The sequence below is a fragment of the Podarcis erhardii genome, assembly GCF_964252035.2.
Source record: "Podarcis erhardii genome assembly, chromosome: 4".
NCBI lineage: Eukaryota > Metazoa > Chordata > Lepidosauria > Squamata > Lacertidae > Podarcis > Podarcis erhardii.
The window spans coordinates 75,914,066-75,931,760 of record NC_138508.1 but is presented as its reverse complement, the minus strand read 5'-3'; the positions used below and the strand labels follow the sequence as shown (position 1 = coordinate 75,931,760).

Sequence of the window (17,695 nt, the reverse complement as noted above, 5' to 3'; positions counted from 1 at the left end):
CAGCTTCTGTGGGAAGATATTTGCTTGGAACGTTGTGTTTACAGAGGGATACTTAGTGCAAGTGCTTTTCTCCTTGGAAAAAGGGTGTCAGTAATCACCATTCAGTAGCACCTTAAAGACCAACTAAGTCAGTTCTTGGTATGAGCTTTCGTGTGCATGCACACTTCTTCAGATACACTGAAACAGAAGTTTCCAGACCTTTCTATATAGTGAGAAGGTGGGGAGGGGTATTACTCAGAAGGGTGGTAGGAATGGGTGATTGGCAGATAGCTGTGATGAGCCTGTTGACGACTCTTAACGACTGCAATAGGTCTTACAGGAGGAAGCAAGGGGTGAAAAGGTGAAAAATGGCTTTGTCATGTATAATGAGATAAGAATCCAAGGTCTTTGTTCAGGCCAGGTTTTTCCATTGTTTTAAGTTTGGTGATAAGTTGTAATTCAGCAGCTTCTCTTTCCAGTCTATTTCTGAAATTCCTTTGTAGTAAAACAGCTACTTTGAGATCTTGTATAGAATGTCCTGGGAGATTGAAGTGTTCTCCTACTGGTTTCTCTGTCTTGTGATTCCTGATGTCCGATTTATGTCCGTTTATTCTTTGGCGTAAGGTCTGGCCTGTTTGTCCAATATAGAGAGCTGAAGGACACTGTTGGCATTTTATGGCATACACAATGTTAGACGATGAGCAATTAAATAGTCCCGAAATGGTATGTGTGATGTTGTTGGGGCCAGTAATGGTGTTGTCCGGGTGTATGTGGCAGCAAAGTTGGCCTTTAAGGTGCTACTGGAAGGAATTTTTTTGTTTTGACTATGGCAGACCAACACGGCTACCTATCTGTAACAGTAATCACCATGTAAGGGAGGATTCTCGGACTCTACCAGAGCATTGTGCCTTCTTTCCTAAGCTGGGAAGAAGCTTCTTGGACTTTGGGAAGGAGCTACGAGGCTCTGATTTTTTTTAAAAAAGCATTGTTTAGTGCAGTACTGATAGCTACTGAATACTGCATGGGGAAACTTTGGTCCTCCAAACGTTTTTAGGTTCCAACTCTCATCATCCCTGACCACCAGCCATGCTGGCTGGGGCTGATGGGAGTTGGAGTTCAGCATCCTCTGGAGGACCAGAGCTTCCTCGGCCCTGCTGTAGACAATCCAAAAAATCAATTGGAAGTCTCGCCATTAGCTTTAATGCGATGTGACTTGCACCTGTCATGTATAAGCGCTACAAGTCTATATCAATAGTTTTCGGTGAATGTACCCATTCAGTCATACTCCTGATCATGTAGATTTATGGCTGGATCCTTTCTATGACTTCTGCTCCAGGCTTCCAGACTGAACTTGGTTGCCCATTTTGAAATATGGATGGTCTGCAATGCATGGCAAACAGAGCTGTTTACTCAATCTTCCATATTTTACACCAGGGCTGAGGAACCTGTGACAGTGCAGGTGCTGCTGGCTGCAACTCCCACAATCACTGCCCTTTGACCCTGCTGGCTGTGACTGATTGGACTTGCAGTTCACCAATCCCCAGTTCACCAGGTTCCCCAGTCCTGTTTGATGCCAAATGAAACCAAACTTCTGCAGTGAGAATAACAAGGCAGATGAAATAAATTTGCAGAGATGAATCAATTTTGCCTTTTCGGCAAAAATGACCATACACCCAAGATTCATTTCTCCTCCCCACCCCAAAAAAGCTCACACTGTTGGGCAGGAAACAATGCGTGGAAAGTGAGAAAGGAAGGGCATAGAGGCTGGGATCTGACCATTGGTAGAATTGAGGGAGGAGAGAATGGAAGCTGGTGGGGAGAAAATGAGGACAGGACACAGTACAGGAAGCTGCATTGTCCCAAGTCAGACCATTGGTTCATCTTGTTGGTATTGTCTGCACTGACTGACAGCAGCTGTTCAGAGTTTCCCAACCCTACCAGGAGATGACAGCAAGTGAACCTGAGACTTTCTGGGTGCATATAATGTGCACTACCAACCCATGCAAACCATCCTTCTCCAGCAGCCTTGTCCATTGACATTGGAACCTTGCCCGGGGCTCTGTGGTGTCTCAGCTTTCCCCAAATATTGCTTATTTAGGTTTTCAACTTTTTCTCGCCCCTTGGACTACCGATTCAGAAACGAGCCCTTAGAATGCTGCATTGTGTGGCACAGGAACACAGAGTCTGTGACCCTCCCCATGCTCTTGGCTTCCATCTCCCATCAGCCCCAGCTAGTATGGTCCATTGTGAGGAATGATGGGAGTTGTAGTCCAACAGCATCTGGAAGGTCACATTCCTGGTGCAGTAGATACCACCAAATGTGCTCGGGGCTGGCTGTTTCTCAGGTCCCTGAGCTTGTAGAATGTCTACACCTTATTCAGTCAAGGAGATATTTCTAAACATTTGCTCTGTGTGTTGACGGTATTTAACCATTTTAAGTAGTAGCCCCTGGATGATTAAAAGAGGGCATAGAATCATAGAACTGTAGAGTTGGAAGGGACCACGAAGGCTGTCCAGTCAAGCCCCCTGCAATGCAGGAATCTTTTGCCCAGCGTGGGGCTCAAACTCACAACCCTGAGATTAAGAGTCTCATGCTCTACCAACCAAGCTGTGATACCCCAGTAATCTGTGTTCTGTATATCTAGCACTATCTGCTGTTGATTACAAGGTTTCAGAGACCAATCTCGGTGCTCCTTAACTGCAGGCTTCATATATTCACTTCAGTTTAGAATTGTGAGTCTCCACCTATCAAAGCGGGCATCACTGATGCTACCGTGATGTCCCTCCCTCCCACAAATGATAAGCGTTGAACCTCTCCAATAGATAACATTCCCCTTCCTTCAAAGTTCCAGATTTGCAGCGTTCCAGCCATGTCTCTGCTCTGCTGTGGTGTTTGCAGCAGCAGTAAATATGCCTGTTTTCTGCCAAGCCAGTCTTGGCACTGCTGCTGTGAGGATGACTGGAACGGCTTGAGGAACACTTAAGAGTCGCAGCCAAACGGGTGCTATAAATAGCCTGATCCTCCACCATCGAGCATTAGGACGCCTGAGACCAGGCTAAAGTGCTTCAGGCACCAGGCATGGCCACAAACGTGTGTGAGCTGCACGTGAACATGGGTGCCCAGTGCCCTGGATAGTTACGCAAAAGAGCTTAGTGCTGCGGTCAAAGTTGACCTCCTTAATCTTGTCAGAATCTGGGAAGGCCTAACAGTGCAATGAATAATGGAGGTAAGGATAGTTGCACACAGTGACCAATGTATTAAATGCTGCTTTCTGCGTTGCTCTTTTATTCACCCATGCATTTACTTGTTAATTTTAACTCATTGTAGTCAATGGGCTCTGGCCAGATTTAACATCAACTATTCCAACAACACCAATGAAGAGTAAGTATGTAGATGGTCTGTGCCTTGCCTAGTCCCTCCCCACTGCTGCAAAACATGCTCCTCACAACTGTAGATCAATTGTCCTCCCACCCCCATCCCTCTTTTTAAGCCCTATTTCAGCTGCCATGCTTTTGTGGAAAATCTCTTCCTTGTAGATGATAATCTATCCCTTTTCTTCTGGCTAGTGATGCTGCTAGTTGGGAATTTACACACCGTAGTATTTAGGGGGGGGACCCCATGCCCTTGTATTTATAGCCTTACTTTGAATTGTAGCCTCCTGGCTGATTTTGTGGAGCTTTTCCTATGTAAATTTACAGATAAAATCTGTCCATTCTTTTAAGTGGGCTGTGTTTTGACATAACACTGGACTCACACCACATTTAAGCAAACTGGCTGACGTGTGAGCTGTGATTTGGTGTCACACTCCTCATTTCACTCATTTCTTAGTTGTGTGGGGAAACAAGCCACTTGGCTTGGTATTATATCCAAACCCGGGCTCGTAGTTTGTTTCTCTCCAAACAAACCATGATCTGGAGCCAAGGTTTCACCCTTGGCTTCTTGATCATGGATTGTTTGGGAGAAGCAAACCATCAGTACTGGTTTGGACGTAATGGACGCCAAGTCAGCTGCTCTGTAGTTTGTTTCACCAGACAATTTAGAGCAGGAACAAAGTGGGAGTGCATGAGCTGTGTGTATCAGTGTGCAACTCACATAGCACCTGCATTGGTCAAACAAACCATAGTGCTGTTTGTCATGTCATCTGAACCCAGACCACAGTTTGTTTCAAACAAAAGCGCAAGAGACAAGCCAGAAAAACGTCAAGGACAAACCATAGTTTATTTATGGCTTTCCGCTCAAGCATTGTTGGAAACAAACAATAGCCTTGGTTTGGACAACATGACAAGCAATCCTGTGTCTTGGTTGAGCTGCATGGGGCAGACAATGAACCCACCTGGCAGTGGGAAGGTACTTCCATGGGTAAGCCTGTTTTAAAACTGTGGCTTATTGTGATGTTTGTGCCAGGCCTAAGTCTCTCTTTCACCATCTCTCTCATGTTTAATATCGTGTCTTTTAGTTTGAGTAATCCAGGATGCTTTAAGGTAGACTGGATTTTCCTGGTATTTCTCCTCAAATCACATACAAAATAGTCTTGTAAAATGTAAAAGTAATGTTTACTCGCTCAGAATATGTGTTGTAGAATAATGGATGGTATATCAGCTACAAAGTCCAGTTTAAAAGGGAGTCTGATCATGGAGCTCAGATTTAGCACAGAAGAGAGGAAGAGAATGTGCCCAGGCAGGAAGGAGAATATATGGATACACCTTCCCCTTGTCAGGGCACAGCAGGCGGGTCTCTCACAGAGTCCTCTCCAGCAAACTTACAGGAAGACTCTGTGAGCTTCAGCTCCTATCATGTGCCTATCTATCGAAACATGAAATGTTGGTTTGACTGCATGTTAAATATCCCACCTATGGCTTCATAATTGTCAGAGAAGTAGATTGGGCAGGGAACAATCTTCAGGCACTATTCATTTCAGCTGGGCAGGCATTCTTGGTTTAATGATAGGAGTCTTAAGAAAGAAACAGCACCACGTACTATCTAGGTAATGGTGCAGAGGGACAACTTGACACAAACTCTCTATAGACATTTCTTATACTTCATCAGACTTTATTTCCCCACCCCACCCCAAAGAAAGGTGTCAGAATGATTCCTTAGCACACCAGGCCAAATAGATAAATTAAGGGCTGTTGTGTGAAAGATTTATTGCTGGCAAATGTATAAAGTGTGTACTAAGCTCTTTCAAAATCAGCCACATTTTGTGTGTGTGTGTGTGTGTGTGTGTGTGTGTGTGTGTGTGTGTGTGTGGTGTTGCGTTCCTGATATTCACCAACTATTGTGATGTGCACAATGTTTTGTATTAAACCATGCAAGTAGCCATTTGGGTAAACTTTAGGCTGGCCTCCTCTAGTCTTCCTGAACCTGCTCCCTGCTTGCTAGCTCTCCAGCTGCTGATGAGCCAACCACGTTTTGCTAAGTCCGTTGCACACTGTGTTATGCAGAAAGAAGGAAGAAAAGAAAGATGTTAAGGAGGAGAAAAAGGAGGAAAAGAAAGAGGAGAAAAAGGAGGAAAAGAAAGAGGAGAAAAAGGATGACAAAAAAGATGATAAAAAGGATGATAAAAAGAAGGAAGAAGAGTAAGTATAAATTAGGAGGACTGCATCTTTACAACACACTTCCTGCTCTGTACAGAATTGAATGGTATAATCAACTAACTGCTCCTGAGTCGTTTAGCTCTTGAGTGATTGTCGTGTTGAAACCTACAATCGGCTTTGGCTCTGGAATATTCAAACGGCGCATTCTAGAATGCTGCAGCCACTCAGGGACCTTCCACAACTTATGGAGAATTAGGGCCACCTCTCCCAGAACGTTGCGCAAACATGGGATAACTGGCACCTACGCAGAAACATTGCAGCCATCATTTGGTGCTGAGAGCTCCTTTTACAGGTGACAGCAGCATGATGTGATCTGGTCCCCTGTGCATTTTCCGCACCATGTTGCCTTCCTGTATAAAGGCTTGCAGCTCTGAGTGTTAGTGCAAAACCCCTGTGACTGACCCCATCCACATGGCCACAGACCTTTTTAAACAGAAAGTAACAGCACTGCTGTAAGATGAATTCACAAAAATATGTAAACATATAAAGGATATGCAAGTCAGGCTTGGCAAAGCCTGTGTTTCCTGGTTGTCCCCTTAGAGCAGTTTAAGAAAGTGTTGACCCCACTTTCCCTCCTCTCCCCACTTGCTGGTTCCTTGGCACATTGGCCAGTTAGGGCAGCAAAACAAGCTGTGTGGGTGAGAGAGGAATGTATTGCAGCAGTCTTTGGTAGGCTGCTGCACTCCAACTGAATTGGACTACAACTCCCATCCTCCCCTGCCAGGAGGGTACCAAGTTGGCAAAGGTTGTACTACAGGAAGGAAGCTCCTGCTAACCCCGCCCTTTGAATTTCTTGCGCACGACTGGCCACAGTAGCCAGAGGATTTGGCACATTCAGGTTTGATAGCTGAAGCTTCCAATACTAAGGTCATGTGTACTGCTAGCGTGAACAGATGGGGTGCCATTGATATAGCTGCTAAACCTATTTGCACTTCTATGAAGCACAAGGCTGTGCATGCATTCTTGGAGATAAATGGATCCCACGGACTTCAACAAGACTGTCTTGGAAGGAAGTGTGCCTAGCATGGCAGCCTTGCAGATCAATCCTACGCAGGTTTACTCAGACATGGCCATGGGATTTGCGCTTTGGGTCACTACCTAAGCTTGTGCCCACCGATGAGGATCAACTTCCTTGCAACACCATGTCGAGGAAGGTTGGAAAGAAATAGAATGCTCAAAAGGCAAAGTAGATAATTGATTCCAAGAAGTGTGTTGCAAAGATTGCATCTCAACTATGCTACTGATGTGAGAAAACGAAGCAACAATAGTGGTAGTTGTGTACTTTGCGTGCTGTAGACTTGTAGTAATAGTACCTGCTGCCGTACTGTGATAGTAGTGATTATGCAGGTAGTGAAAGCTGGTTAAAAACAAGATGTCTAGCTTCTGCATTTACTGTACTGGCAAGGTTGTAAATGTAATGCTGATAGTTTGGTGAGCAAAGTCTTTCACATCTGTATGGGCCATCTGTTCGATACCCTGTTCAGTTCAAGCCTTAAGATGCTGTGAATGAAGCATCCTCAATTTAAGCACAGGATGAGACCACTTTAGCTGATGACAAGCACTGACTGATGGTAGGATCAGTTATACACCTGAGAATTCCCAGACATGTCCTCTTTTGGGGGTCCTACATGACCACCCAGGGAGAAATTTTGCATTTTAAAGCAAATGTCCTGGATTTGGGGTTAAAATAAAAATAATAATAACTTGTGCATGGGGTGGCCCGGGATCTGGCATGGGCGACTCAGACTCAGCAGCGGAGCTGTCAGGCGATTACCCTGGAAAAAACTCAACAACTTTTTGTGTCCGGATTTTGTACCTCTTGAAATATGGCGACCCTAAGATAAACTCGCTGATTCCAATTTATGAATGTATACGTGGGTGCCATGTTGGGCCATACCAGAAGGACCAATGCTGGCTATAATGTACTGTATTTCTTTACGAAATTGCAGCCTTCAGCGTACTGGAAGTGGGATCTCTCTGGGACACGAGATGTGTCTGTAATCAATAGAATTTCATGTGCTCACACCTGCATATTCTCATTGCTATTATTTCATTTATTAAATTATATACCACCCCCTCATCGCAAGATCTCAGGGCAGTTCACAGATAAAATACAAGTTAGAACAACAACAACAAGTAAAACATTAAAATGAAAAAACAAAACAATAACCCCCCGCTTTCCCCTTCTTTTCAGGAAGAAGAAAGAGGTCTTTGTGATGGACCCTTCAAGCGATCTGTACTATAGGTGGTTGACCATCATTGCAACACCCGTATTCTATAACTGGTGTTTGATAGTGTGTAGGTGAGGATTATTCGTTGGTGGGTACTTCTGTTGTCATTGCCTGTTTTGGTCCTTTGTCTTTACTACTGGGCACGTTAGATCTTTTAAAAAAACACAGCAAATATTTGTATCTGAATGCAGCGTTGGTTGATTTTCCTTTTCCTACTCTTGTCCTGGTGCTTGGTTTTTTCCCCCATTATCATTTTTATAGTGCTTATTTATTTATTTATTTATTGGCATTCTTTCTTCTGAGACAGTTGTGCAGATCGAAATGGTAGCAGTTTTCAAATCTGCTATATAAATAATACACATGAAACTGCTGACTATATATGAAATCGTATGCCTACCTAGCTTGCTTTGAATGTCACGGTAGCTCATTTCTGCCTCATTTCCTCTCAATTTAACGCAAGATGCTACAACCTTGTTTTGCCTAATATAACCTTTCAGGCTAATTTTAAATATATTCATGTTTTATTAATATTTCCCCCCTTTTTTTGCGTGCCATTCACTTTCAACTCGCTCTGAAATCTGGAATGCCGGCCTAGCTATCTCTTGCTCATTAGATCCAGCTGTCTGCCTGTCTATCAGCAACTCTATTCAAGTGGTTTATATTAGCCCTACAATTCTATACTTTCATCTATACGCAGCTCTTTCTGAAGCAGGAACTGCCGCCCTCCCCACCCCATCCTCATCTCATTTGCAGCAATCTTTTGCCACTTGCAACAACCTGTCACCGCCATCTGGTGGGCTGAGTAGACCTGCAGTTCACAGATCATGAATTATATTTTGAATAGGCTGCGCCCTTGTGCAGCTATTCTGGAATTATTTGCTCAGTGCAGTTCTGCTAAATTGATTTCTGCTCTCCACTTCCCTTATCAGTATCAGGAAGATAAGCACAGGGAGAATTCCAACCTCAGAGAATATATGGGAGATGAAAGCAGGCAATGTTTCAGCATAAAGCTGAACGTGTGGTTTGCTCTCCCCCAGTGCAACCTGCCTTGAACTGCTTGTTAGCTCTAAGCAAATCTTCCATTCCTTTCTGTTTGTTTAGAGCCTGTTTCGATGAGCTTCAACTGGAACACATTACACTTTGGCTGATCTTGGACTACTCCTCTGATGTCATCTATGTCCTGGACACATTTGTCAGGTACAGAACAGGTGAGTTGTTTGAGCAGTTTCCAACCACGGAATCACACCACGAATGGCAGCAGATTCTGTCTGTCTGCGTGAATCTGGACTCAGTTAAATTAGGGGGGGTGGGATTCATGCTGGCTTTGGCTCAGTTATGTCCCCAGATCTGCTTCTTGTTTATTTTTGCCATCTTGGGCCAATCAAGAACCCTTGCTTTGCAGCCCCCCATGCACTCTCAAAACCTGCTCTGTACAGCTGAGGGACCCTTCAGATTTTGGGGGTGCAAAGGAAGACGAGAGAAGGAGAGAAAAGTGAAGTTCTGTTGGGTGAGCAGAAATCTGCTCATGCAATGTTGGATTCTGCCCGCTGATGTTAAGATGAGCACTATATAAGATGAGTAATGTCATGTCCGGGATGCGGGTGGCGCTGTGGGTTAAACCACAAAGCCTAGGGCTTGCTGATCAGAAGGTCGGCGGTTCGAATCTCTGCGACGGGGTGAGGTCCCGTTGCTCGGTTCCTGCTCCTGCCAACCTAGCAGTTCGAAAGCACGTCAAAGTGCAAGTAGATAAATAGGTACCGCTCTGGCGGGAAGGTAAACGGTGTTTCTGTGCACTGCTCTGGTTCACCAGAAGAGGCTTAGTCATGCTGGCCACATGCTGTACGCCGGCTCCCTTGGCCAATAAAGCGAGATGAGCACTGCAACCCCAGAGTCGGCCACAACTGGACCTAATGGTCAGGGGTCCCTTTACCTTACTTATATATGATGAGTAATGCCATGTCTTATCATTTTTGTGTTTACCACCCTGGGCTCTTTGGGGAAGGAGAGCAGGATAGAAATTTAATAAATTAAATGAGTGTGGCAATGCCTGGTCGTACCTCAGAAGTTGAACAGAATCCGTTCCAGAAGTTTGTTCGACTTCTGAAACGTTCGACTTCCAAAGCGCGGCTTCTGATTGGCTGCAGGAAGCTCCTGCAGCCAATCAGAAGCCCCGTTGGATGTTCTGCTTCCAAAAGAACATTCAAAAACCGGAACATTCACTTCCGGTTTTTGATTGTTCGGGAGCTGGAATGTTCGACTCACAAGGCGTTCAGGAGCCGAGGTACAACTGTCTTTTATTTATTTCAATAAATATTGATGGCAAAACAATATTTTGCTATAGATGGTCACAAAACAGGTAAAATATTGAAAATAAATATATTTGAAAACCCATGAGCAGCTTTCTGGGGTAGACAGTTCTGCTTAAGCAATCTCTTGCCTTCTCTGTCCTTTTGCTTTTTCAGGTTTCCTGGAACAAGGACTACTAGTTCGTGATGAAAAAAAGTTAAGACTGAATTATCAATCTACTACGCAGTTCAAGCTGGACTTGCTCTCTCTTGTCCCAACAGACCTGGGCTATTTTAAATTTGGGATTAACTATCCTGAGCTGCGCTTTAATCGGCTGCTGAGAATTGCTAGGCTATTTGAGTTTTTTGACCGTACAGAAACGAGAACAAACTACCCAAACATGTTTCGAATTGGGAACCTTGTCTTGTACATTCTTATCATTATCCACTGGAATGCATGCATATTTTTTGCTATTTCCAAGCAGATTGGATTTGGAACAGACACCTGGGTCTATCCCAATATATCCCATCCAGAACATGGACGTCTGTCCAGGAAATACATTTACAGTTTATATTGGTCAACATTGACATTGACAACCATTGGCGAGACTCCACCTCCTGTGAAAGATGTAGAGTATCTGTTTGTGGTCATGGACTTCCTGGTTGGTGTGCTCATCTTTGCTACCATTGTCGGTAACGTAGGCTCAATGATCTCTAACATGAATGCCTCTAGGGCAGAGTTCCAGGCGAAGGTTGATTCTATCAAACAGTACTTGCAGTTCCGAAAAGTCACCAAAGACTTGGAAAACAGGGTTATTAAATGGTTTGATTACCTGTGGACCAACAAGAAAACGGTGGAAGAGAAAGAAGTTCTGAAGTACCTCCCTGATAAACTGAAGGCTGAAATTGCCATCAACGTCCACTTAGACACACTCAGGAAGGTACGCATCTTCCAAGACTGTGAAGCTGGACTCCTTATTGAGCTGGTGTTGAAGCTAAGACCCACGGTCTTCAGTCCTGGAGATTATATCTGCAAGAAAGGGGATATCGGAAGGGACATGTATATTATTAAAGAAGGGAAGCTGGCTGTCGTGGCTGATGATGGTGTGACCCAGTTTGTGGTCCTAAGTGATGGCAGCTACTTTGGAGAAATCAGCATCTTAAATATCAAAGGCAGCAAATCTGGCAACAGGAGGACAGCCAACATCAGAAGTATAGGCTATTCTGACCTGTTCTGCTTATCTAAAGATGACCTGATGGAAGCTCTCACTGAGTACCCCGAGGCCAAAAAGGCACTAGAAGAAAAAGGACGGCAGATTTTGATGAAAGACAATTTGATTGATGAGGAAGCAGCTAAAGCAGGAGCGGATCCCAAAGACCTGGAGGAGAAAATAGAAAAGCTGGAAGCTGCCCTAGACATTCTCCAGACCAGGTTTGCTAGACTCCACGGAGAGTACACTGCGTCTCAAGCCAAAGTCAAGCAGAGACTTGTAAAAGTGGAGACAAAAGTGAAGAAGTTTGGAAGTGGTACGCTGTCAGGTGACGAGGGTGAAAAACCACAGGAAGAGAAAAAGAATTAAGTGGGCACTTTGATAATCTTCATTCAGCTCAGAATATTGCATCAGAGAAGAGATATGCACATGAAAATATGTAAACAAGGCTATTTTTATATGGACCCAAATCAGTGGCATTTGTAGCATTTTTAATTGAAGCAATTGACATGTAAATAGGAAATTCTTATGTTTTATGATATTTTTAGAAACAGTTCTTCACTTCCTTTTCGTTGTTGTTCATTTTGTATTGGTTACGGGTTTCTTATGAGTCATGATCAGACCTCCTTGATGGCAGAGTGTGTGCATGTCTGACTGCATTTGTGATTGATACCTTTCACTATGTATTGGGCACCAAGGAGGTCTTCTGTAAACCAATAAGTTAGTGGACTGATCTGATATAAATCAGAACGCTACTTGCACCATTTCTGCTTTGAAGTCATAGCAGCCTCCCAGTGAATATAATTTATCCACTTTCACATAAATTTATTCTACTCATTTTGAAGACACTAGACACTATATAGAACCATCTATATAGTACTTGCTGAATGTGGCATGTGTGAATGAGCTACTTGTATACTTATGTGTCACAAATCTCCATATAGTTCTACTTATGATATTATTTGGTTGTTGGAAGGGCCTGACGGAGTTCTAATTTCTCTCCCTCAGAGAATTACAGATAGGCAAAACTGGAGCAGTAAGTAGGGTTGCTGTGGAAGTGCCCTCTGAACCTTTGTTCAGACGTATAACATTCATTCCAGAACTGAGCTGAAAAGAAACCAGTTTCTCAGTTTTGCAGCAGAAACTGGTTGTGCACAGTGATGATTGGCTGGTGCCTGTAACATCATGAATCCATAATCCCCCCTCCCCCTGTGGTTGTTTTTCGTTTGGTTTAAAAAGGCAGTGAATGAAATTTTAATTGCACAAAGTGACCCTTTGAATAATAAGGCAGATAGATAGCCTTGAAGCATGGGGAAAGGGGACAAGACTGCTCCACCAATGACCGCCACTTTCTGGGAATGTATAGAAACGAGAACAACCATGCTGCGTTATTCTGATGCTCATCCCATATTCCTGGTACTCTTTCTCTGTTCATTGCCCCTAAATTTACTATTCACTTTGGTTTTTAACAAAATGCAGGATTTTTTAAGCTTTTCTGCACTGCTGACAGTCCTCTGTAGTTTCCTTGTGGTTTTTCTACTGTGCAGCAGAAGTCAGCAAGTCATACAATACTTGCAAGCCTTTACTGACAGGCAGCACTATAAGACAACTCAGCCATGTGAAATAAGTTCCCCCACATTCTTCTTTCTCTCTTCTCCATATTGATGCCATTCCTTACACCCCTTTCTATGCTAATACATAACAATGAAGCTGTTAAGCAGAGGAACGGTGATTTCCTCTCGTCTTGCCCTATTGCCTGTCAATTTCACAGCCATTGCATAAAAGTGTGTTCATTTTCTTCAGGCATGTCCTTTTACTGCTTCGAGGGGAAAGTTTTGTTTCCAGTAACCTGCAACAGGCTGTGAATTGTAAAAAAAGAAAAGATAGAAAGTTAGAATGTGATGTAATTTATAAATTCATTTCTCTTAATTAAAAGTGCAGCATCCATATTTAGTCAGAAGTATGTTCCAGTGGGTGGTATTCAACTAAGTTTTCCTCAGAGTAGACCTATTGGAATTAATGGAATCTTATTTTCATTAATTTCAATGGCTCTACTCTGAATAAATTTTTTGCTTGATACTGCGCCCCCCATCTGTGAGTTGGATCCAATCTAAGTTAGTTGCACACAGTGCTATTTTTCTAGAAAAAGAGCTGCCGGAACTCACCATGGATACCACCCTTGTTCTCTTATAATGGCAATGGCACCCACCTGAGAAGGGCTGGAACTGAGTTCTAGTGAGTGCTGGCTAGAAAAAAAGCCCTGGTTGCACATAGGTTCCATTGAACTCAATGTGAAAACTTAAACATAGCTAACTTAATTGCCATTGATTCAGTGTGACCCAGTTGCAGTGAATCCTGGGCTAGAACCCAACTCTCAGTGTCTAACATTACATCCTCCTTAATACAGTACAGTTGTTTAGAACTGCAGCCTGAGTTTGTTTGATGGTCTGAGGCGGAGCAAATGTAACTGCTTGAATTGTACCTCAAAGTTATGCATGGTACTGCCTCATGACATTGATGTGGAAAACATCAGAAGGAATGCTGGGTTGCTTTGATGATGATGCTGCCTTGGCAGCCTCAAAGCGCTACTGAGGTAAAACATAATGCAATCACGAGGAGCTGAGGTTACTTAAGGCAAAGGAATCACTCGCTTTAGTTGCCCACCTATGACAGAGGCAAGGAATCTGTGTCCTGCCAGGTGCTGTGGGACATCAGCCCCAGCCAGAATATGTAAACAATAATACAAAATATGAAGTTATTAAAATGCATAAAATGTACGACTCATCCAAGTAGCCAACAATTAAATTCAAACCATGATTCTTAAGATGCTATCCGACTAAGGCATACTCAGAAAGGATCTGCTGATTTCAGCTTGTCTACTCTGAGCAGGACTTAATGCTGGCTGTCACCCTTGTCATTTAGTGTATGTATGCTTGCATTTGCTGACAGAGCTGCATAGATGTTGTAGAAATTTTGAATTCAAGCATGTCTATGATCCATAGTCAATACAGGGCAACCACCACATGGAGGGGGCTTGAAATAACACCTGTGTGATGACAGCCCCATCCTGATTTTGCAGTTGTGTAAAATCGTATAACCACCTTTTTTATTTGCAATGCCTACTCTGCCAGATTCCCAACAGGGAAATTGAGACGTGCAGTACAATCCTATACATGTGTCCACTGAGTTCTGTGGGATTTACACCCACGTGACTGACAGTAGTATTGCAGTCACAGTATGTGATGATTTAAGTGTGAAACCTCTCCATATGTTACAGCCACTGTGTGGAACACTTATTCATATATGGGCAAAGTCATTGGTAACACATATGGCTGGTCCAAAGAGGTCATCAGTGAAGAATGTTGTGGAAGGCCTCTGCCCCCTCATTGTATTACCAACTGTCCATCTTTAATCCTTCCTTTTCATGATCCAAGCTCTTTAAACCATCTGTAGTTTGAAGAAAATTGGACATTCCCACCACCTCCCAGTTTTGGTGCATCAGATTGGCTTTTCTTCCAAAATCCCTTGACAGTTTTTTCTTAAATGTATGACATTGACAAATAAACCATCAGTTCAGAACCCAGCAGCTCTGGTTCCCTTATTTGGCTCTTTAGAACCAAGATATAACGAGCAGAAAAATCAGATTTTTAAAGCTTCCGAGAAAGAGAGCTAAGGCATAATCTGGAGAATATTCACTGTTGATCCTCATGAATCCCAACGGGACTCTCAATAATTCAGGACAACTCAGAATCCTGCGTCCATTTATGAACTCAGAAAGAATGGCTCAGGAATACGCAGGCTAAGAAGTCTTTTGGATATTACACTGAACCCTGAAGCTAAGTGGCAACTCAAGAAAAAATGCTACATATGGGAGAAAATGAAGAGGCAGGATACGGCGGCCGCTCTCAAATCATTCACATTTTCCCTTGCAAAACCAAGACTGAATCTGCCAGCTATGCTCGATTAGTTTGCCTTGCCTCTTGGCAATTCTCTTTGTGGTCCATTAGGCTGGAATATAGGATTCTACTTAGCAGGCTTTCAGCTACTGAGACCACATCAGCCAGCTTTTCTGATCTTGTTAGGAATCCAAATAGACACAGTGCACCACTGTGAACAGCTTCTCCTACTTGTACTAGCAAGTCTACATTGGCATAGTCCAAAGCAGTGCAGCAATTTGCTTTTTCTTCATAGCCTATCAGATGTTCTTGACACTGACAATGAGAGGCAGATGGCAAGGCTTCTGAATTAAAACTCGCCCCCTTTAATATCCCTCTGCTGCTGAAACATTGGACGCATCATGGCACAGTTTCCCAAACTTGGGTCTTCAGCTGTTTTTGGACTACGACTCCCATCATCCCTAGCTAGCAGGACCAGTGGTCAGGGATGATGGGAATTGTGGTCCAAAAACAAGAAAAGTTTGGGAAACACTGGTGCAGATGGAATGTAGTGCATATGTGTCATTTGTCAGGGCACGAGGGTCATTGCTGAGTTTTCATCATTGGCACAGGGACTATGCTGCAGGAGTAATAGAATATATAAGCTGGTGACCCAGCACTCATGTGCATAGCTGTCAACTTTCAGATTTGGAAATAAGGGATCAGCAGCCTCGAAAATAAGGGATCAGCAGCCTCACCTGTCTACGGGATATCTAACAATCCGGGATAGCAGCGGGAAGCAGCGGGAAACAGTGCTGGAATAAGGGAATTTCCAGCAAAAAAAGGGAAGGTTGACAGCTATGCTCATGTGGGGGTTACGTTCTGGGCCCCCGCACACATAAGCGAAAAGTGCATAATTGGGCAGCACCCTCTAAAAAGCCTCTAAACCCCTCTCTGCTCTCTCACCAATCCAGTTCAGAAATACTATAAAAAACCCACAACTAAAATGGAAGCTCTGGGGCTGGTGGGAGAGTGGAGGATGTGCAGGGAAGCAGCTGCTGTGCTACCCTGTGGCTGACCAAGCTCAGCAAGCCCTGCTGCACCTCCCCTCTCTTTCGACATCCTCTTTGCACTCCGGGGAGGGTCTCCTCCATGAGCCATGAGGACTCTGCAGCTCTCTCCTGTGATTTCCAGCTTGGAATGATTTATTCATTTCCCAGGGCTGTGCATATATGCAGTCACGCATAAGTCGGGGACGCATGCGCACACACGCACACACCATCAAATTGCAGCATTAAATTAAACTTTGGACATGTTCAATACTGAGTAACAAAAACTGTGTGGGTTGTACCAGGTCACGTAAAACTACCCCCCCCCTCTCTCTCCCCCCCTTGCAACTGCCCCAGACTGGCTCCCAAGCACCCTGTTGGATGCAAAACAGCATCTTTGTATTGTGGTTCCTTATTATTGCCTAATTCTCTTATCATACACAATTTCTTATCTGCCCCGAGCAAGTGCAAAAGAAACAACTACATGTCACTTACCTGTTTCCTCTCACACTCCTTCCTCCATGGTGAATATTAGACTGGAAGCTACTCAGGAAAAGGGACCTCTCTGGAAAATGCTTTGCATGCTGATGGTGCCATATACAATTAATAAACTAACAGCATAATACAATAATAGCAACGATAATGTGGACGCCGTTCTACAGTTGTTTAAATTATGTGTAATGTCTCTTTGTATTATAAAAATCATTTTATTATTCTGCCTTTAGCACTCTGTTGTTCTTTGATTTTGTTTTCATGTATCACTAGCTGCCTTGAGCTCAGTTGCGCTTGCAGAAGGATCACATGACTCGGACTATTTACACAACTGCCCCCGAGTGCCCTCTCCCATTTTGTAGAGTCTGCTTGGCTCCCTGTTGTACCCTGGACCTCAGGGCAATGAAACAACGTGCTTGAATGCAAGCGGAGAAAAACTTCAGAGGAAGTTGGTGCATGCTCATAACCAAGGCTACTCAGTGGCAGCGAAGGTGGAAACGGATCTGCTGCCGTCATTGCATCCTCATTGGTATCTAAAGCACCACCATATGCAGTGTGGTGATAGTGGAAAAAATTAGGGGAAATACTGTAGGTGCTTCAAATTTATATCCATTGTTTGACTTCACGGGTTGCCAGTGTGGTGCCATTGGGCCAGCAGAGGTCTTCACTGCCATCTACAGGGTCCTCTCCCTCTGCTGAAAGAAGTGATCTGTGATAGCCAATAGCAGGTATGGGGAACCTTTTCCACCTGAGGGAGGCATTTCCTTCTAGGCCAGCGGTTGGTGTGAGCGGAGGCAAAAGTGTGCGGAGCAATGCATGCAAATGTTATGTTTGTCCAGTAGGCTAGTTTCTACACATATGAACACGTCCATGTCTAGCCTCCACCTGGATTAGGAAGAGGCATGATCAGAGTTCAAGAACACATGCCACAAGGGTGCAAAGTGGGACAAATGAGAGTTGTGGTGCGGGGAGATAAAG

General features: G+C 43.9%; 1 protein-coding gene across 2 annotated transcripts in view; it reads left to right on the top strand.

Annotated features, from left to right (window-relative positions):
- The window catches only part of CNGA3 (cyclic nucleotide gated channel subunit alpha 3), a 39,868-nt gene extending 27,838 nt beyond the window's left edge, over positions 1 to 12,030 (top strand). Inside the window, exons 5-9 of one of the 2 annotated variants that reach the window (XM_081858976.1) lie at positions 3,308 to 3,361; positions 5,422 to 5,556; positions 7,769 to 7,876; positions 8,907 to 9,013; positions 10,268 to 12,030. In XM_081858976.1, the coding sequence (XP_081715102.1) occupies positions 3,308 to 3,361; positions 5,422 to 5,556; positions 7,769 to 7,876; positions 8,907 to 9,013; positions 10,268 to 11,670 (1,807 nt within the window). In that variant the 3' untranslated portion in view covers positions 11,671 to 12,030. The remainder of the gene's footprint in view (positions 1 to 3,307; positions 3,362 to 5,421; positions 5,557 to 7,768; positions 7,877 to 8,906; positions 9,014 to 10,267) is intronic. The other variant, XM_081858977.1, reaches the window with a different exon arrangement.
- The last annotated feature ends 5,665 nt before the right edge of the window (positions 12,031 to 17,695 follow it).